At 35.7% G+C, this 22,553-nt stretch overlaps 1 protein-coding gene across 2 annotated transcripts in view; it reads right to left on the bottom strand.

The window, feature by feature from the left end:
* The window catches only part of LOC150079458 (uncharacterized), a 145,024-nt gene that overhangs the window by 19,437 nt on the left and 103,034 nt on the right, over window positions 1–22,553 (bottom strand). For both annotated transcript variants that reach the window (XM_090382617.1, XM_090382618.1), the window contains exon 9: window positions 11,790–11,875. In XM_090382617.1, coding sequence (XP_090238743.1) covers window positions 11,790–11,875 — 86 coding nt within the window. The remainder of the gene's footprint in view (window positions 1–11,789; window positions 11,876–22,553) is intronic.

Genomic DNA, 22,553 nt, shown 5'->3' with positions numbered 1-22,553 from the left:
TGTACAGGTCTGGAGGCCTCATTTTAGGAAGGATATAGAGTTGCTAGAATGAGTACAAAAAAGGGCAACAAGATTGGTGAAGGGAACAAAGAGGGGGGTGTTCTTACCAAGAAAGGCTTAAGTTCAGCAAATTGCAGCACCTGCGAGGTGATCTGATTGAGGTGTATAAGGCCTTGAATGGGTCGAGCACGCTGAATGCTGATGAGATTCTTCCTCTTGCTCAGACTAAGGATCTGAAGGGGCACAGTTTCAAATTGAGGAAAGATAGTTGTAGAATAGATGTGCAGAAATTTGCCTTTAGTCAGTGGGTAGTTGATTGATGGAACAGGCTTCCATCTTTTGTTGTGGAAATTTGCTAATAGCCTAAACAAATTTAAGGCTGAGCTGGACAGGCATTTGGAACAAATGGAGGGGTAAAAAAAAAAAAGGCAACCTTCGTGGATGGGATCTATCCAGTTATATTAAAGGAAGCAGGCAAACAGTTAGCCATAATTATGAGAGCTTCCTTGGACTCAGGAGAGGTACCCATGGACTAGAGATGTGCAAATGTGACCCCAATTCACAAAGGAGGATCAAAGTGTGACACAAGTAATTATAGACCTGTTAGTTTAACTTCTTTTCCAGGAAATTAATGGAAGCACTGGTTAAAGAAGCACTGCAGGATCATCTAGACAAGACTTCATTTATAGCTCAAATTTCCCCAGAGGATGCTGTCATCACGGATCATGCACAGGGGTTCTGGGACCGTAAATGGCATGAGAGTTTACGTATTGGGACAGCTAGCAATACCATTAATAGAGACAGAGGTGTGCACTTACATCCCCTCTTTGAAACCGTTGTTCTTGGACAAGATGAACGGTTCCAGCTAGCGCGCTCCTGAGCCATTTCCAGTTCCAGTGCGCAAATGGGAAATTCCAACCATATTCCTGAGGAACCATGTGACGAGTGCCATGGATCTGCTATTTAAGGATGTGCCCCACAGCAGAAGTATGCTGTTGAGAAAGGAGACCGCCATCTCCGAAAGCTACAGTTGTTACAGTATTTTAGTATATTATTTCACTGTTTTTATCGCTTTTATCATCATATTTTATTTTATTGTAAATTAAACCACATCAGTTTTAACTTATATTTCCATTTTTATACTTCTAATTTTATTTTATTTTATTTTATTGTAAATAAATTGTTTTAGTTGCAGTATTGAAATTTGTTTATTTAAATACCAGCTGGTGTGAAGTCTAATTGCTTAATATGAATTGTCCCAGTCTTGTAGGCCTATTTGGAGATACACTCCCATTTCACCCCTCCGTTCGTTTGAAATACCTGTCCAGCTGAGCCTTAAATTTATTTAGGCTATCAACTTCCACAACAAGGGATGGAAGTCTTTTCCACCAACCAACTACCTGCTGGCTAAAGGCAAATTTCTGCACATCTATCCTACATCTCTCTTTCCTCAATCTGAATTTATGCCCTCTCCGGTGATTATTCTGAGCAAGAGGAAGAATCCCATCAACATTGAGCATGCTCAAACCATTCAAAGGCTTTATACACCTCTATCAGATCACCTCGCCGGTGCCTAGTCTCCAGACACTGCAATTTGTAAAACTTAAGCCTTTCTTCATAAGAACAACCCTTTGTTCCATTCACTAATCTTGTTGCTCTTCTCTGTACTCGTTCCAGCAGCTCTACATCCTTCTTGAAATGAGGCCTCCAGACCTGTATACAGTACTCAAGGTGTGTCCTGACCATTGCCTTATACAAGGAAATAATCACCTCCTTATCCCTGCTAGAAAAATTCCTGTATATCATTGACAAGACACCATGAGCTACTCTTGCAGCCCATCTGCATTGCTCAGAGAACTTCATATCTGCCTGCCCAATTACCCCCAAGGTCCATTTCATTCTCTAACACTGTCAGTGTAGTACAACAGAGTTGATATATTGCTCCAGGGTTGCTGTTTCTCATATGTAGTACTTTACATTTGTCAATTTTATTCATTTGCCACCTCTCAGCCCATCTGCTCAACCTTTCCAGATCCTGTTGCAGCAGCATAGCGTCAGTAGTGTCCTTAACAACCCTGCCAACCTTTGTATCGTCTGCAAACTTGGACATTAAGCTTGATATATTATCATCAATATCATTTATAAATACAGAAAACAACAATGAACCCAACACCGAACCCTAAGGGACTCCACTAATAACATTATTCCACGATGAGCAGTGTCCATTGATTACCACTCCCTGTCTTCTTCCCCTCAACTATCCCTTTATCCATAACAGCAATTTGCCTCCAATGCCACACTGCTCCAATTTGTGCAGCAGTCTTCCATGTGCAACAGTATCAAAAGCCTTTCTAAGATCCAAATATATAATATCAAAGTTATTCCCTGCATCCAGTTCTTTTGTGACTGCATCACAGTATCCAATCAAATTGGTCAGGCAAGACTTTCCCTTAACAAAACCATGCTATGTCTTCTTTAACTAATGATTCCATTATTTTCCCTGGCACAGAGATTAAACTGGCAGGTCTATAATTATCCACTTCACTCTTTGAACCACCCTTGTGAATAGAGGACATATTTGCGCACTTGCCAATTTACAAGTACTTCCCCTGATTCTAAGGATGCACTTATTATTATGGCCAAAGGTATAGCTAACCCTCTTGCAACTTCTCTTAATATAATTGAATAAATACCATCAGCCTTAGGTGCTTTGTTCACTTTTAGCTGCAGAAATTTCTCTACAACCTTATTTTCTGAAATAATGATAACGTATAAATCGAGTAAAATATCTTTAATTATAAATACTTTATAGCTTTCGAAACAATTGTCTCTTTTTCAACAGAATTTGAACTTAACGGATACAGTTATGCGTGCAGTGAGGCGTGTGAAGGCACTTTATTCATTCATTAAACTGGGTTCATTGTTGCTGCAGGGACTGCACAGTTCTTCTCCAGTGCTTATACCTTATTTTCTGTTATTATAAAATCATTTAACTCCAAGTCAATATTTAATACACTTCTTGTAACCTCATCTCTAAAAACTGTGTGCGAATATAGATGCAAAATATTTATTCAGTTTACCAGTGCAATCTGTGTAGGATTAGCAATAGCCCTTACTAATTAAAGAATCAATGTGGTTTTTTGTAATCTGCCTTACCCTGTCTAACCACAAGTAACTTAGTTCCACACCAGTCTGCACTTATTATAGAACTCTACATCCCTTGACAATTTATAATTATCTCATGCATTTTTTTTTCTTTGCTACTATGCATATCAGTTCAACTTACATTCTAAATCTTGAACAGTATATTTTAATCAGTATAAAATGCCTAGTAGCCTCCTCCAAGATTACCTTTCTAAACACTTCCCATTTGACATTTACATTTCTTAAAATTAGTTTGTCTCACTAAAAAGAGTTTAAAAAATGTCTGAGCTCATTATAATCACGTGTGTTTATCCCTTTGAATACATGCCAAGCATCATCAGTGATGGGGTGAATTTACAAAACAGTCCACTGTTTATGCAGGAGAGTATCTCATGACGTAGCGCTTTAGTAGCCTAGCTTAGGAATACAGCTCTCAAGATTTATGAGCAGTTTTGTTAAGAAGAAAATGTTGCAGAATAAAAACTATTTTAAATAAAGACTGGTTGGCAAGGTTTATCAGACATAAAAAAACTAAACAATTTGAAGTTACAGGTGAATCAGATAGTGCTGATCATGAAGCTTCAGCTAAATTTTGTGATGAATTAAAAACACTCTTTAACGAAATAGACTACAAACCATAGCAAGTATTTAATTCTGACAAAACAGGCCGATGCTCTTGCTACATGCAAGAGCGTCAGCCTGTCTTTAAAATAGGTAATGCCACAGGTGATTATAAGCTGAAGCCTCTTCTTGTTTCCCTCTCCTCTGAAAGGGTTGAGCAAGAATTTGTTACCAGTCTGCTGGACAGCATAAAGGGCTTTGATCTCCGGACAAGTCTTTGAAGACTGGTTCACTAAATGTTTTGCTGTGGAAGCTGAGCATTACTGTTGATGCTAACCCCGCCTTCAAAGTTCTGCTTATCTTAGATAACGCTCCAAGCCCAAGAGAAGAATGCAATTGTCTGCATTCTTCTCTCAAGTCAAAGCACTTGTACAGGGAATAATAGATGTAGACCCCCAGTTATGAGAGAAGCCTGCATGTTAAATGTAGTCTTGATAATATCCTGACACCTTACAAGGAACTGTAGGCAGAGAAACAGAGACTAGCTCAGCAAACTAGTATTATGCAGTTCGTCAGATCCATCCCCAGCTCCACAGACTTCTCCTCCTCCAACTTGCTCTGATGATTCAGGTGCTTTATCATCTCCAATGCCTTGAATGTTGTGTAGCTCAGTAGAGACTTTATCACTTGATGTAACCCTGCCTCATTTTCCTGATTCAAATTCAAACCCAGATGACCCTGCATCACTGGAAGATATGTGATCTTCCACCAACAGCACCCACATCTTGTTCCCCTGAGCTGCCTGCCTATTTTGGCAAGTGTTGATTTATTTTTATTTAAAATATGTTCCAAAAACATTTATGTTAAGCTTAGTGTTAATTCTTAATGTATATTAGCATGTATTTATGTGATTAAAATGCATTTGGGACACTACAATTAGCACTGTTCCATGCAACCCCTTTTTTTCCACAGGTTTAAGATACCACTTTACGCAAGGTTTCACAGAATGTAACCCTCACACTAAAACGTGGGATGCCTGTATATTAAAATATCTGAATTCTAACAAGGAAACGACATCACTAAGTAAATGATCCTTGGCCTATCTCAGGGGTGGCCAACAAGTCGATCGCGGCTTTAATTTCGGTCGATCACGATGAATTTTAAACATATATAAAAAATAGATTAGTCAAAATCTAAATGTTATTATTATTATGCGACCCACTGCATATGCTTATTACAAATCTGTTGAACCACATGACAACTCTTATCGCTGCGCAGCAGCTAGGCTTGTCTAGTGAAAATTCACGCAGTTATGTTGTGGAGAGTACAGTGTATGTGTCAAATTCTTATTTAGCTTACTTAATATTAATAACTGGACAGTACTCATGCATTAATTTAATATTTCTTGATTTAAAACGACTACTAGGAAAAAGAGTAAAGCGTATCATTTTCATCAAGATTGGGAACTAGAACACTTTTTTGTAATGGTGAAAGAAAATTGTTGTTGTTTGATTTTCAATGCTTCCGTGGCTAAACCCAAAAAAGGAAATTTAGAAACGCACTACATGGTAAATACCAATCGGATTTTCCACCTAATAGTGACCTTAGAAAAAATAAATTAAAAGAACTTAAATCCAGATTATTTGCATAACAAAATTTCTTCATGACACCTAATTTACAATCTAAAGCAGTAACTGTAGCAGCATTTAAAGTGAGTCATCTTCTTGCAAAAAAATGCAAACCATTTTCTGATGGTCAATTCGTCAAAGACAGATTATCTTTTAGAAAATTTTAAGAACACAAATGAAATTAAAAGTGCTCTTCAAGATCTGCAATTATCTCGAAATACTGTGATGCGAAGCATCGAAAAAATGAATAAAAATGTGAGCGAACAATTGCGTGCTCGTATTGCTAATTATGTGTCCTTTTCTTTACAACTGGATGAATTTACAGACGTCAGGGATACAGCTCAATTGCTCGTTTTTATTCGTATGGTTTTCGATGATTCTGCCACTAGAGAAGAACTGCTGGGTATGGTTTTGTTAAAAGAAAGAACTAGAGGTCTTGATATATTTAACGAATTCAACAATTTTATTGAAAAAATTAAATTACCACTATTTAAGCTCGTACCAATAACAACAGATAGAGCCAAAGCAATGCAGGGCATCTTAACGGATTCATCGCATTGTGCCAAAAGGATGGTGAATTCCCAGATTTTTTGAGTTACCACTGTATCATCTACCAACAAGTTTTAGCCAGCAAAAGATTAAATTTTAAGTGTTATGGACATAGCTTTCAAAATCGTGAATTCCATCAGAGGACAATCTCTTAAAAGGAGACTTTTCAAAATGCAACTTGATGAAAATGAACCAGATCTGATATTACACACAGAAGTGAGGTGGCTGAGTCGGAGTACGTTTCTACAGAGATTTTTAAATTTGCTGAATGAAATTTTAAAAAAATTGCAAAAAAAAAAAAAAAGAAAGCGGAAATGATTATCAGCAGCTACAAGATACAGAGTGGTTGTGTGGTCTGGCTTTTTCGGCAGTTTTACCAGTAAATTAAGTGATCTGAATTTGGAATTACAAGGAAAAAATAAAATTGTGTGTGGCATGATTAGTAATATTTCTGCATATAAATATCAATTTTTGGCAATGGCTAAGGATCTCAAAGAAAAAAAAATTCTATCATTTTGCAAATATGCAAGTTCATTTGCAAAAATATCCTGTTTTTGAATTTAATAGTGAGAAATATGTTTCTGAAATTGAGGAAGTTGTGGATGACTTTGAAACAATTGAAGACATTGTTCAATATATTTCTTATCCATTTAATGTCGACTTAGATACGAAAAAAATTGAAGAAAACAATCTCTGAGATTTTTAACATGGAGAAAATATTACTTGAAAATGAAATTATTACATTGCAAAACGATATCTTCCTAAAAGCCAGGTCATCAGAAAAAGACTTTTGGAAATATGTTTGCCAAGAAAAGTACCCAAATGTTAAAAAAATGCAGCGAACTTTTAAATTTCTGTTTTGGTTCCACATATCTATGTGAATAGGGAACAGGTTCACATATCTGTGTGAACCTGTTCCCCTCTAAGCTCCATTCACATATCTATGTGAATGGGGCTTAGAGGGGAACAGGTATTCTGTGTGTTATCAGACAATCAGTCTAAAACACTGATGGATCCAATATCTTTCTATTACAGAAGAGCCCTGTTATGTCACTTAGGTGGCAAGGAACGTGTAGAGTGGTTCTCTTCAAGACGCCTGGTCAGTGTGAAGAGAAAGATAACAAACCCTCAGGCATATGACAGCACGACAAAACAAATGGCCCTCAGTCCCCAGCAGCTTTCACTCCCCCTCTTATGGCAGTGAGAGGATCAGAGTGGAAGCAGAGGGTGCTAAGGATCTCTGGGTACAACCAGGCTGTCATGCACGGAAACTGAATTTGGCCTGTTACAACTTAAGATCACTCGTCGGTGAAGACAGGATATTAGAGCTGGAAAAGGAATTAGAAAATGTGAATTGGAATATCATCAGTTTGGCTGAAACAAGAAGAAATTAGTCATTTATCAAGTGGAAATCTGCTATACACCAATGGAAACAGTGAAAGGAGTGAAGGTGGAGTTGGATTTCTGGTCTATAAAGATTTAAAAAACAACATTTTGGAATTCAAAAGTACATCACCAAGGGTGTCAAGACTAATACTCAAGATTTCTAAGAGGTACAAGCTAAAGGTTATAATGATTTATTCACCGACATCGAGCCATGATGATGAAGAGGTTGAAGAAATGTACACTGAAATTGAGTCTTCTAGATGAGCAGAAAACCCACTACACAATTATTATGGGGAACTTCAATGCTAAGGTTGGAAAAAGACAAAACAGTGCAGAAAGGGGAACTATAGGAAATTTTGGAATTGGTGAAAGAAATGAAAGATTTTTGGAATTTGCAGAATCTCAAGGATTGTCAGTAATGAACACTTTTTTTCAAGAAAAGGGTGAACAGAAAGTGGACATGGAAGAGTCCAAATGGATTAACAACTAATAAAATCAACTTCATCCTCACTAACAGAAGATATGTCGTGAACGATGTTACCGTCTTGAATAAGGTAAATGTTGGAAGTGATCACAGATGGTTTGGTTTAGTTGTTGGGTTTTATTGGCGCATTAGCAACTAAGGCTATAATGCACCAAAACCAGGTGATATATAAAAATTTAAACTTTCACTGACCTAATTACTTAGGTCACCATGTCAAGATATAAAATAACAAAGGTAAAAAATGTAGAAAAGATATATCAATAAAGAAATAACAATAACAATTTTAAATACAAGTAAAAACCTTTATTGATTTAAAATAGCTAAAAACAGCAGACACATGGTCATTGTTGGATAAAATTTGACTGAGTGTATATGGCTCAGTCAAATGATTAAAAGCGGTAAAACAGATATTGCTAAAATCTGAACAGTCAATTAAAATGTGTCTAATTGATAAAATTTTGCCACAGGACTCACACATAGGAGGATCATCAGCCCTCAGCAAAAACGAATGAGTCAAATGAATGAGAGTCCGGGCAAGAACAACTTCCTCCTTACGATTCCTGCGCAGACTAGACTGCCACGGTTCAATTACAGGCTTTATACGATATAATTTATTCGTAGTCTATCTATTCCACGAATCTTGCCATTGGGAGTGTATCTTTTGGTGTATTATTTGCCTGTAGTCTGTATAGGGGACTGACAGGCAGCGAGTGATCACAGAATGATAAGATGTACACTTGATATAGATATAGGAAAGGAAAAAAAACTGACTCGAGTAAATAATACAAAAGGTCTGTGAGATAACAGAAGAGGAAAAAAAGCAGTATGTACTGGAACTTAAAAACAAGTTTGAGCTTCTGCAGACTGTTCAGGACCAAGATACTGATGAGGAATATTACAACTTTCTTAAAGTGATAAAGCCCAAGAAACCTATAGGGAAAAAGAAATCCAAAGAAGAAAAAATTAGTCAAGAAACACATGTTATGATGAACTGAAGGCGACAAATGGAGAGCAAGATAAACACTGACAAGGAGAAAATTGAGTATACTGAGTTATGTAAAGCCATTAAAAAGAAACTCAGAGAGGACATAAGAAGATTTAACACAAGAAAAGTAGAACAAGCATTAAGGGAAAACAAAGAACTTAAATCAGCAGCCATGAGCAGTAATACAGAAAGACAAATGATACTGAAACTGAAGAATAGCGATGGTGTAGTTATAAATAGCAGAGAAGGCATAATTCAAATAGCAGAAGACTACTATAGAGAATTACACAAGGAGCGAGGGAATGATGCCAGCAGTGGGGAAGATGGATTGCAAATTAGCAACACATACGACATACCCGATATTCTTCCTGATGAGGTAGAACATGCATTGAAGAAAATGAAGAATCAGAAAGCCCCAGAGGAAGATGAAGTTAATGTAGAGTTGTTAAAAATGGGAGGAAGAGACATAACACAAAAACTGGCAAGGCTCTTCACAAAGTGCATTAGAAAAGGTGTGAGGCCTAAGCAGTGGAATAATGCAATCATAATTTTGCTGCATAAGAAAGGAGATAAATCAGAAATTGCAAATTATAGACCAATTAGCTTGTTATCCAAAATCTACAAGTTTTCGGGCACTGGAAAGACAAGGCATAGATACCCCATATATTATGATTTTGAAAAAAATATATGAGAACGCTACCTCCTTTATTAGACTAGACAAAGACAGTAGGAAATTTAAAATTGAGAAAGGAGTTCGGCAAGGAGACACAATATCTACGAAGCTGTTTACTTTGTCTACTTCGAAGCTGCCCTTGAGGAAGATTTCAGAAGATTAGACTGGTCGCAGAAAGGAGTCAATGTGAATGGAGAGTACCTAAATCATTCACGATTTGCAGATGACATTGTGGTCATAAGCCATGATCCCAAAAAATTAGAGGAAAATCTTAATCAGTTATGCACATTTAGTAAGGATTTTGGACTAAAGATGAATATGGCTAAAACAAAAGTAATGATGAACAAGTATGCCACAGAAAGGAAAATTATGATTGAAGGAGCAGTAATTGAAAAAGTGGAGTCATATACTTATCATATACTTAATTGAAAAGGTGGAGTCATAGACTTATGGAAGTGAAACTTCCAAGTTTCACTTCCATAAGTGAAACTTCCAAGAATGGAAGAAAAGCTTTTCTATCCAATTTTATTAAAGGAGGCAGCAAAGGAGGTAAGCAAACCCTTGGCCATAATTATGAGAACATCCTTTGATTCAAGAGAAGTCCCTGTGGACTGGAGATGAGTGATTGTATCCACAAGTCACAAAGGGGAATCACAGAGTGACATCAATTACAGACCTGTTAGCTTAACTTCTGTTCTAGGGAAAATAATAGAGTCACTGGTTAAAGAAGTAATATAGGGCCATCTATACAGGAATGCAGTTATACTTCAGTCACAGCATAGGTTTATCATTCCATTCTTCGCTGTACACAGCGAAGAATGGAATGAATTATATTGGGAATCAGACTGTTAGATAAGAAGAGAAACACATGGATTAGGCAGCAAACTCAAGTAAAGGACATTCTTATCAAAACTAATGAACTAAAATGGTCTTGGGCAAAACACATAGCTCGAAGACATGATGACAGATGGACTAAGAAAATAACAGAATGGTACCCAAGAGGGGCTAGAAGAAAACCTGGAAGACAAAGGCGGAGATGGATAGATGAAATTCATGAGTTTTTGAGTAGTAAATGGATGGCCAGTGCTCAAAACAGAAGGAACTGGAAAGTTGCTGGAGAGGCCTTCATCCTGCAGTGGATTGAAAATGGCTGAAGATGATGATGATCTATGTGAATTGGCCTTTTCGTATTTGAGAAAAAAAAAAAAAAAAAAGATGAAGAATCACTCTGCTCTTACGGACTTGCATACAGAAGATTCTTTACAGTTGGCCTCATCACAGTATATTCCCGATTTTGAAATCTTAACAGATGACATGAAGACACAAACTTTGCATAAATTAAAAATATGTATGAATTTAAAATAAGAATTCTGAATTGTATTTAAATTTAAAGACATTTTTCAATACGTGTTGATTAACTTTTTTAACCATGTGCAATGAAATTCTTCAGATGTTAGATCACGGCACATTTCGAAGAAAAAAAGTAGATCGCATCTCAAATTAAGTTGACCACCCCTGGCCTATCTTATTGCTTAATATAATACACTCATAAAACTTTTCAGATTAAAACCATACCTAAAAAATTTTAAGAGCAAGCAAAATTTCAGAAAAAATCATTAATGTGTAGACATGATTGAAAATTTTAAGATGCTTTTTTGAAATCAGCATAATGAAATTATTTAACATTGCTTATTCTTAAAAAAAAGTTCGCTATAATAGCTTGCATGTACTGTATATCATTGTGTCGGTTGGATACTTGCAGATAAATTGTACTTCTACATAATATTCCTTTTAATAAGTGGTATTACTACCATTTCATTATGGCAAAGATCTTTATAAAATAGAATATTTGTATATTTTTAAATTAATTGTTAATAATTACATGCAATTTACTTTCTTAATTTAAACAGTTACTAAATACAAATTTATTCACTTCTTTATACTAAAATCTTTCAACAAATAAGGTATTATGATCTTATAATTTATTATGTAAAAGGTATTTGACAAATTATATGGCTGCTAGAAAATTATAATTTAATTTCTTAATTCATCAAATCTTTTGAATGTAACAGGGAATTTCAGTTAAAGCACCTATATTAAGATGGACACTTTATCTTAAATAAAATAATAAGATGTTTTTGTTCCTTATTAAAAATATTTTTAAAGTAAGAAAAAAACCTGCTGAGAAATAATAAAGGGATTTGTTTTACAATTTTTTTTTTTTTTTTAGTAACAAGAATTTTATGCTGAGGAGCTGTATTATTGTTGCAAGAGACATTTTGCAATTTGCTTATTACAAGGGGCAAACCGATAAGTTCAGATACTGTTCCTTGTTGACTAATGTAATTTAATAGATTTAGTATTAAAGCACAAACTTACTCAGCCATGCCAATAAGATGTATGTCAATATAAGGTTGACTCAGGGAGTAACAAGTTGCAAGTTTTGAAATATCCACTCCTTTCTCCTAGGGGAAAATAAATAAATAATTAATAAATATTTGAAATTTATCATTTTTAGAAATAGCTTAAATTTATTATTAAACTTTTTCTTGTGTATAATTATGGTATTGGCTAACTATAACAGTTCAGAATATGGATGATAACACTTTAAAGCAGAGAAAGGAAGGTGGGAAGATATTCAAATAAAGAGAGATAATAACACTAAAAAAGTAAATAAAAATATTTAAAAAAAAAAAAAAAAACAGGAATATGTCAGTAAAGATCTAGAGACAAATGTAACTGAGTATTCCTTACATGCCCAGAAGAATCATAAATGTAAAATTACAAGTAAATTAAAAAATTCATCCACTTGTAAAATGTATGCATTTCTCTCAGAGTATGTTTATTAAATAAAGAAAACTGATTAAAATTATTTAATATATTATAATTGTAGATGCTAATGCAAGAACAAATAACATTCATTTAAGGAACCAATCACTCAAAACTTTACATGAAAAACATTAAATAAAAATGGAGAAAAATTATCATAATTTAATCAAATGGAGAACTTTTTTTTGCTTCCATAAAATTTATTTATTCCTACAGACTCTTTTATGATTATTTCAAAAATTACCTCAACATTTATATAAAATTTGAGAAATATGAAAAGTTAGTTTTCTTAAAAATAAATAAAATGCAAATTGAAACACCACACTTGAAATGATAATACTTAAGTTTTTAATTTATCATCATCATCATCCAAAACTATTACAAATATTAGGTGTACAAGATGGAAATAGACTAGCCAAACCCAGACTAAATCCTCTTTCTTCTAATGTTGCTTGATAACGTAAAAAAAAAAAAAAAAAAAAAAAAGGGGATCTCTCTGGCTAGGCTAAAGTTATAATACGAAAGAGAAAGGTTGGAAGCTGATAGTCTAGAAGGACTGATTTGTATTACCATAGTGATCTGCATCCACTGGATAACAGTTTAATAATGATGATGAAAATAAATATATAGCACTTAATATACAGTAATTAATAGGGCATGATAAAATATGTAAAATTTGAGTTTATTAATAGGCCATATATATATATATATATATATATATAGGGGGTGCTTGAATCAACATTAATATTTATTGAGGAAATTATTCATTAAAATACAATAAGAAAAGCACATACTCAATTTGACGTAGGAGCAACAGGTTTTGAGTTAGAACATTAAACAGATTGGTGATATATCATTTCTGCTTCTAGCATTTTGCAAACATCACAAAGTGAGTTATGCAAATCGGCTTGTTGCACAAAATGTTATGTAAATTGTTGTACTGTTTTTTCTTTTTTTATAAAACCTGGTGATGAAAATGTAAGAACTGCAATGAATGGATTGTTGCTGTGGTACAGTAAATTCATTATGTGTATTGAATAAAAGAACATTAGCAAAATATGCAGACATTCACTTTGTGTATGCAAAGGAAATGCTAGAGATGCAGCTGTTGAATAGCACAACATTTTCCAACAAGGCAACAACCCTAATTGGCATGTGTTTGTCAATATCCATTGTAATTTGAGAGAATGGGGTACTGTGAAAGGGCATCATGCCTGAGGTCAGCCCTGATCATATTCTACACAAGAAGAGGAAGAGATCCTGGATATTGTGACATTAGATCCCTCCACCAAAACATGAAGAGTTGCTGCAAAAATGGGTCATTTCAAAACTTATGTTTGAGGCAAACTGCATGAATACAGGCTGTATGAATACAATAGTATCAGCAGTGATTATTCATGCATTAAGAATAAGTAGATAAAAGAACTACTTGGTGGTAATGATCACAGAGTACTGATGTGGAATTTACTTAAAGATGTAACTACCATCAAGGGTAAAAGGAAGGGTTTTTGCTTTCCTAAAGGTGACTACAGTGGTTCCAGATAGTTTTTAAATTCTATGCAGCAGAACCAACTGAAAATGTTACCACCAGCAAATTCTAAATTGGAAGCATTCAAGGAAATAATCATACAAGCTACTAGGCTTTTCATACCAAATAAGAAGTGCCATTCAAGGTTTAGACCAAGATGGATGTCAGATGAACTAATGAGACTCGTTGCAGAGAAGAAAAATTCATGGGATGCATATAAATTATAAGATGTTTTAAGGATATTAGGTAAGGTAAGGTAAGGTAAGGTAAGGCACATTGAGAAATCTTTGGCAAAGGATGCAAAGATAAATAGCAAAGACTTCTTTACTTATGTAAAGATTAAAAGGAAGGGTTTGAAATGCATAGGTCTACTTGATATTGATGGCTCAAGTGTTGAAGAACCTGCTCATGTTGCTGACAAGCCCAATAAGTATGTTTTATCGACATTCACACATGAGGAATTCTTTAGGGAACAGATGCCAGAAGTTTATCAAACTCTACCATGGAGCTAAATGATTTTGTAATAACTGAGATGATTCTGTAATAACTGAGAGGAAATGGAATTTGTAAATTCCATTTCCTGATGATAAATGTAAGAAAGGCAGCTAGAGTGGATGTGATCTATCCAATTTTATTAAAGGAGGCAGCAAAGGAGGTAAGCAAACCCTTGGCCATAATTATGAGAACATCCTTTGATTCAAGAGAAGTCCCTGTGGACTGGAGATGAGTGATTGTATCCACAAGTCACAAAGGGGAATCACAGAGTGACATCAATTACAGACCTGTTAGCTTAACTTCTGTTCTAGGGAAAATAATGGAGTCACTGGTTAAAGAAGTAATATAGGGCCATCTATACAGGAATGCAGTTATACTTCAGTCACAGCATAGGTTTAGCAAGGGGCAATCTTGTCTGACCAATCTGATTGGATACTATGATGAAGTGACAAAGGAACTGGATGTAAAACATAATTTTGATATCACATACTTGGATATCAGGAAAGCTTTATGATCTTGCACATAAAAGACTGCTGTACATATTGGAGCAGCATGGCATTAAGTCCAAATTACTGCTATGGATAAAGGAATGGTTGAGTGGGAGAAGATAGAGATTTGTTACCAACAGACACTGCTCTTTGTGGACTAATGTTATAAGTGGAGTTCCCCAAAATTTGGTTTTCTGTATTTATTAATGATACCGATGAAGGGTGATTAATGACAGTAATTACAGTAATGCTACTGCAACAAGATCTAGAAAAATTAAGCAAATGGGCTGAGAAATGGCAAATGAAGTTCAATATTGACAAATACAAGATAGTGCATATGGGTAGTAGTAATTCCAGATTAATGTACCGTGTGGTACTACACTCAGGGTAGTATAAAATGAAAAAGACTCAGTGGTAATTGTGCAGTCAGATATGAAGTTCTCTGAGAAGTGTAAACAGGTTGCCTGGACAGTTCATGGGGTTTTGTAAATGATATACATGAATTTTTCAAGCCAGGATAAAGAGGTGATAATCCCATTGTATAAGGCAATGGTTAGGCCACATCTTGAGTACTACATACAAGACTCGAGGCCTCATTTTAGGAAAGATGTATATCTACTGGCATGGATGAAGAGAAGAGTAACGAGAAGAGTTTGGTGAGGAGAACAAAGCTTGGTGTTCTTGCAAAGACAGTCTTCAGTACTGCAAATTGCAGTGTCTGGAGACTAGGCACCTGCGAGACGATCTGATTGAGGTGTTGTGGGTTTGAATGGATTGAGCAAGCTTGATGATGGGATTCTTCCTCTTTCTCAGACTATACATATGAGGAGGCATAAATTCAAATTGAGGAAGGATGGTTGCAAAATAGATGTGCAGAAGTTGCCTTTAGCCAGTAGATGGTTGATTGCTGGAACAAACTTCCATCTGATATTGTGTAAGTGGATAGCTTGAATAAATTCAAGAAAAAACTAGACAAACTGGTGGAGATGGATAGGTGAATGGAAGATTTTGTTTTTACTAGTGCTATATAAGCTTGCTTTCTTGCATCATTTGCCACTATTAATATCAATATGCTGAGAGTTCAGACATTGAAAGCAGAAGATTCATTTGTGCATGAGCAATTTTGTTTATGGATACTTAATCGTATTGACAACAGCCCTGACTTTCTTGTCAATATCCTGTGGACTGACAAAGCAACATCTACAAGAGATGGGACATTCAACATGCACAATCTCTATACATGCTCACTGGAAAATCCTCACACCATTCTGCAATCATGTTTCCAAGTGGAGTTAAACATCAATATGTGGGCTGGCATTGTAGGATATAAGTTTATTCATCACGAGTTCCCTGCCTACTTAAACACTGATCATTTCTTACAGTTTTTGCAGAGGACACTGCCAATACTCTGGAATATGTTCCTTTAAGTGTATATGCCAATATGTGATTTCAGTACGACAGAGCACCTCCACATTTTGGGCGATGAGTAAGAACATTCTTAAATGATAATTACTGAAATCACTGGATTGGTTGTAGAGGTCCCATTTCTTGGCCACCGCACTCTTCTGACCTTAACCCATTGGATTTTTTTTTATGTGTGGGGTCACATGAAACAAACTATTTAAGCCACAGAGGTTAACAAACTAGGTAACTTGTTGAATCGCATCCACAAAGCTACTGTTATTGCTATTAAAAACAACACAGTGCTTTTGGCAGGTATACAAGATTCCTTCTTGTGACATGTTTGAGCCTGTCTCCTATCACATGGCACTCATTCTGAACATCTTATTTAATATAATTAACAAGCAAGAGCCAAGGAAACTACACTAATGCACAATCTCAAAAGCAAAGTAAGACAATTAACTATGAGAGGACAATTAAAACAAAAGTATATTTTTTGTAGGATTGCACTGACAACTCTGTCAAGAAATCATTTGCCACTATGAACTCTCAAATATTGACATTTCTACCATGTCCTGCTTATTATCAACAAACTGACCATGGATACCAGTTTGCACACTAGCAAACTAAAAAAAGAAACTAAAATTTGTTTCCTGTTCAGAGGGTACCAAACATATTTAGGCATGTATTTTCAAGTTTAATGTATTTTTCATTCACACTAGGGCATCCGTTGGCTTCCTGTTAATAATATGACAGAGATGCAAACATTTGAGAATTCACTGTGGCAGATGTCTACTTAATGAAGTTGTCACTTTGGTTCCCCCAAATTTTATTTTCAGTTATTTTTATGTTATTTTTTCTTACTTTTTGTAGTACTGTTTTGTCTAATTTGATTTATTTAATAATTGCTTGGATGAAGGTAGCATTTATGCATACAGCAATATAATATGTTGCAGTTAGCAGCAATTTCTAAACATGGTAAAAAAAAATAAATGTTTAATCTGATAAATCATCAGTTGATCACACCATGTTGAATCATATTTCGAAAAATAATGTAATGGCTTAAGCATGTCTACTTCTCTACCTGTCCCACTTTGACAGCTTTAAACAAAGCTGTATATGACAGTTTCTCGTTATTTTTTTTTTTCTGGTTCTGGATGCATTGTAAAAATGAAATATAAATTTCATAGTGACAATTAGTTTTTTATTATTATTTTTTCTTATCCTAAGTCAGTGGTTTTCAACCGGGGTGCCACAACATTCCAGGGTTGCCACGTAATTTGGGTTTAAGTTACTTAAACTTATTATTTTTTTAAATGATATGCTTATTTCATTATAAAATGGTGTACAGTATCTTTTTAATTTTGTGATTATCTATAATTGATGTTTACTTAGTACCTCTATATAAAGAATAAAATTATTATATACTGTATATATATATAATTTGTATTATGAAATGTAATTTTTATAATTATATTATTGTAATAACTATCATATAACATATATATTTTTTAATATTATATATATATACAGAGAGAGAGAGAGAGAGAGAGAGAGAGAGAGAGAGAGAGAGAGAGAGAGAGAGAGAGAGAGAGAGAGAGAGAGAGAGAGAGAGAGAGAGAGAGAGAGAGAGAGAGAGAGAGAGAGAAAATCGGATCTAACAGGCAGAAAATTGAGTAGATTGAGTACGGGTGCCACAAAATAAAATAAATTACTTACGGGTGCTGTTATTAAAAAAGGTTGAAAACCACTGTCCAAAGTGGTCATTTCTGGTGATTAGTATACTCAAATTTTAAAAAGTTATACCACAGCAGCAAATAGAGTTTTATCATTTTTTTTTACCAAGCCAAACCAACTCTAAGAACCATAAAAAACAATGTTTTTTTTTTTTATTTTTCATTTTTAAAAAAATATATTAAAAAATTTCAACTTAACTGGACTTCATTTTTAGAAAATTATAATTTGTCAACAAACAGATTTCTTTCAAAATTTTTCTCTCTTTCTCTTACTGCTATTATAGTTTTGATAAAAATTACTGACTATGAAAAAAATAAAATCCATGAGCCCATCTATATTTTTAAATACAACACAATTTCTATATTTTTTTTGTTCTAAATTTCAAGTGTCAAAGACATCTAGAAAAGCTTGACCATTGTCCTTTCAATTTCCTTTCCTCTATATTTCTACTACTCCCTAGCAGCCTTTCATAGTGTCTTTGAAAGTTACTGGAAGCCATGACTTCACTGGACACCACATTTTTTGGTGGGAATATTTCCAAAATTACTCATATGTTTCTACTCCCACCCAACACAAAAACAATTAAACAAAAAAAGTAAAGTATATATAGCGTTTCAATGACAGCAGTTGTTCAACCATTATTAGGAGTAACTAGTCAGCCGTGAGAGACATAAATCAAAGAGGCTGATTACCAATGAACTGTCAATCATATCGTAACAGGAATTTCACAGATGCTAGAAAACATACAGCTTTGGCAGCCATGGAAAGCTCCTCCCAAAGTGGGTAATACACTTAAAACTGCTGTAGTGGCAATGTTGCTTCACTGCTCTATGAAAAAAAATTGTTTTCTTTCTACAGTAGTTCATGATATGAACACTTTACTACCAATAGTTCCATACAACGTTAGGTTTCAGAAATCCAAAATTTTCATAACTCCAGCAAAGGCTAGGTCCCAACATTTTCAAATTTATGAGATTCTACTGTATTAAAAAATGGTGTTTTTACAAAAACAGAGAATGACTTAGATTACAAACGTAACATAATTAATTAATACATAACTTGATAGGGAAGTTATATAAACGGAACTCGTAGATAATTAATACTTGATACTTAAAAATATATATAGCGTTATAACTGTGTTGTGGGATACAAGTTTAGGGTTATAATTTTGTACTGAAATTGAAATTTTATTGAAATTAAATCGAAATCATGACTCGGACCAGAGCAGCAAAGCAAAAGGTTCAAGCTAATGGGAGTGCTGGGGCTCACAGGAGAACTGAGGGAGGGCAGTTACCCTCTGAATCACAGCCTTTTGAAATGCACTGGTTACATGATGTTTGTGAAGCAATTGGGTACAGGACATGATATTGCCATGGGGGATGTCTTTGTGTGTGCGCGCGATGCAAGGAGTCCAGACACGATAGGAGGGAGTATATGATGAAGCCTTGTCGATCAATTTGGCCCTGTAAAGATTGTGCAAGGCTCAAGGGGTAAAATTTTTTTTCAGCCTGGTCTGTACTTGTTAACAGGAGAGACTGCTTCTACAGGATGGGATACACTTAAATAGAAAGGGTGCAAGAATATTTTCTGATGCTATCGAGGCAGTGTTAGGTGGGTTGGAAAACTCCAGCTTGGGGGGGGGGGGGATACAAAGACTAATAGATTAACAGTAGGGCTCCTTTCATTCAAGCCACTGGCAGAGGTGAAAGTGATTCTTGCACTGCTTCTATTGGAATGAGCAGAAGCCTGAAAAACAAGATGCAGGATATTTCAGACTGCTGGAAGTCACTGCGCTACAAGTAAACACATGGGTTGTGTTAGGGTAGCTAAGAATAGAAACAGGTGCATGTACACCAATGCTAGGAGTTTGGTAAATAAATCTGAAGAATTTGAAGTATTGCTCAAAGCATCAAAGGCGGATATTGTTGGGATATCAGAGCCGTTGTGTCACACAGGTATAAGGAATGCAGAACTGGAATTTGGGGAGTACGTCTACAGAAAGGATAGACAGGATACGAAGGGAGGAACGGTTATGCTATTAGTTAAGGAACACATAAATTCCAAGGAAGTGAAGCCAGTGGACATCACTGGACAGTGCAGAGTCGAGTCAGTTTGGTGTGTCTTAAGCATTGGGAGATCAAAATTGAGAGTTGGAGTGTGCTATAGGCCAAATGACTCTGATGAGTATAATAAGAAACTGTACAGGGAAATAGAGTGGGCCAGTAAATCAGAGAGTCTTATAATGGGGGATTTTAATTTCCCAGATATTGACTGGAATTTTTGGGTTGGTCACTCTCACACTAGCAAGGCTTTTGTGGATTTATTGGATGATTGTTTTCTATATCAGCACGTTCGGCAAGCAATTAGAGGGAGTAATACTCTTGATTTGATTATCAGTAGTGATTCTTCATGCATTAAGAATCTGCAGATAAAGGAACCACTAGGTGGCAGTGATCACAGTGTGCTGAAGTGGGATTTATTCAAAGAGGTAACTACCATCAGGGGTAAAGAGAAGGGTTATTGCTTTCGTAAAGGCGACTACGATGGTCTGAGACAGTATTTATATTCTATACAGTGGGACTAACTGATGATGTACACCAACAGCAAATTCAAAATGGGATGCAGTCAAAGAACTTATCTTGGAAGCTACTAGGCTTTACATACCAACTAAAAAATACTGTTCAAGGTTTAGGCCTAAATGGATGTCAGATGAACTAATGAGACATATGGCAGAGAAGAAAAATGCATGGGATACATATAAATTAACACGTAACACAGAAGCCTATGATACATACAAGTTAATCTGTAACCAAGTTACAAAGGAGGTTAGGCAGGCAAAGGCAGATTACAAGAAATCTTTGGCAAGAGATGCAAAGAAAAACAGCAGAGTTCTTTACTTATGTAAACTCTAGAAGGAAGGGGATGAATCAGATTGGTCCACTTGATAACGATGGTTCAACTGTTGATGATCCTGCTCAGGTAGCTAACAAACTAAATGAATATTTTGCATTGACATTCTCATGTGTCATTCTCATGTGTGAATGACTCCTCATTCACACATGAGGAGTTATTCAGCGAGGGGAATGCCAGAGGTGTATTGAACTCTGGCAGTAAGCTAGATAATCTTGTAATAACTGAGAGTAAAGTGGAGGAGAAATTGTTCAAGATAAATACAAGAAAGGCACCTGGGATGGATGGAATCTATCCAGTTATATTAAAAGAGGCAGCAAAGGAAGTAAGCAAACCCTTAGCCATAATTATGAGAGCTTCCTTGGACTCAGAGGAGGTACCCACAGACTGGAGATGTGCAAATGTTACCCCAATTCACAAAGGAGGATCAAAGGGCGACACAAGTAATTATAGACCTGTTAGTTTAACTTCTGTTCCCGGAAAATTAATGGAGGCACTGGTTAAAGAAGCACTGCAGGATCATCTAGACAAGACTTCAGTTATAGCTCAGACACAGCATGGTTTTGTTAAGGGAAAGTATTGCCTGACCAATTTGATTGAATACTATGATGCAGTCACAAAAGAACTGGATGCAGGGAATAACTTTGATTTATATACTTGGATCTTAGAAAGGCTTTTGATACTGTTGCACATGGAAGACTGCTACACAAATTGGAGCAGTGTGGCATTGGAAGCAAATTGCTGCTATGGATGGGTGGGTGGTTGAGGGGGGAGAAGACAGAGTGGTAATCAATGGACACTGATCATCGTGGACTAATGTTATTAGTGGAGTCCCTCAGGGTTCAGTGTTGGGTCCATTATTGTTTTCTGTATTTATAAATAATACTGATGATGGTATATCAAGCTTAATGTCCAAGTTTGCAGACGGTAGAAAGGATTGGTATGGTTGTTAAGGACACTACTGACGCTATGCTGCTGCAACAGGATCTGGAAAGGTTGAGCAGATGGGCTGAGAGGTGGCAAATGAAATTTAACATTGACAAATGTAAAGTACTACACATGGGAAACAGCAACCCTAGAGCAACGTATGAACTCTGTGGTACTACACTGACAGTGTTAGAGAATGAAAAGGACCTTGGGGGTAATTGTGCTGGCAGATATGGAGTTCTCTGAGCAGTGCAGATGGGCTGCAAGAGTAGCTCATGGTGTCTTGTCAATGATATACAGGAATTTTTCTAGCAGGGATAAGGAGGTGATTATTCCCTTGTATAAGGCAATGGTCAGGACACACCTTGAGTACTGTATACAGGTCTAGAGGCCTTATTTCAAGAAGGATGTAGAACTGCTGGAACGAGTACAGAGAAGGGCAGCAAGATTAGTGAATGGAACAAAGGCGTGCTCTTACAAAGAAAGGCTTAAGTTTTGCAAATTGTCTGGAGACTAGGCACTGGCGAGGTGATCTGATAGAGGTGTATAAAGCCTTGAATGGTTTGAGCATGCTCAATGCTGATGGGATTTTTCCTCTGGCTCAGAATAATCAACTGAGAGGGCATAAATTCAAACTGAGGAAAGACAGATGTAGGATAGATGTGCAGAAATTTGCCTTTAGCCAGCAGGTAATTGGTTGGTGATACAGACTTCCATCCCTTGTTGTGGAAGTTGATAGCCTAAATAAATTTAAGGCTCAGCTGGACAGGTATTTCGAACGAACGGAGGGGTGAAGTGGAAGTGTTTTTTTTTTTTTGTTTTTTTTTG

The sequence above is a fragment of the Mastigoproctus giganteus genome, chromosome 10, assembly GCF_048544385.1.
Source record: "Mastigoproctus giganteus isolate SK-2022 chromosome 10, ASM4854438v1, whole genome shotgun sequence".
In the NCBI taxonomy this organism is placed as follows: Eukaryota; Metazoa; Arthropoda; class Arachnida; order Uropygi; family Thelyphonidae; genus Mastigoproctus; species Mastigoproctus giganteus.
Note: the sequence above shows the minus strand (reverse complement) of the source record. Positions and strands in the feature narration are given on the sequence as shown.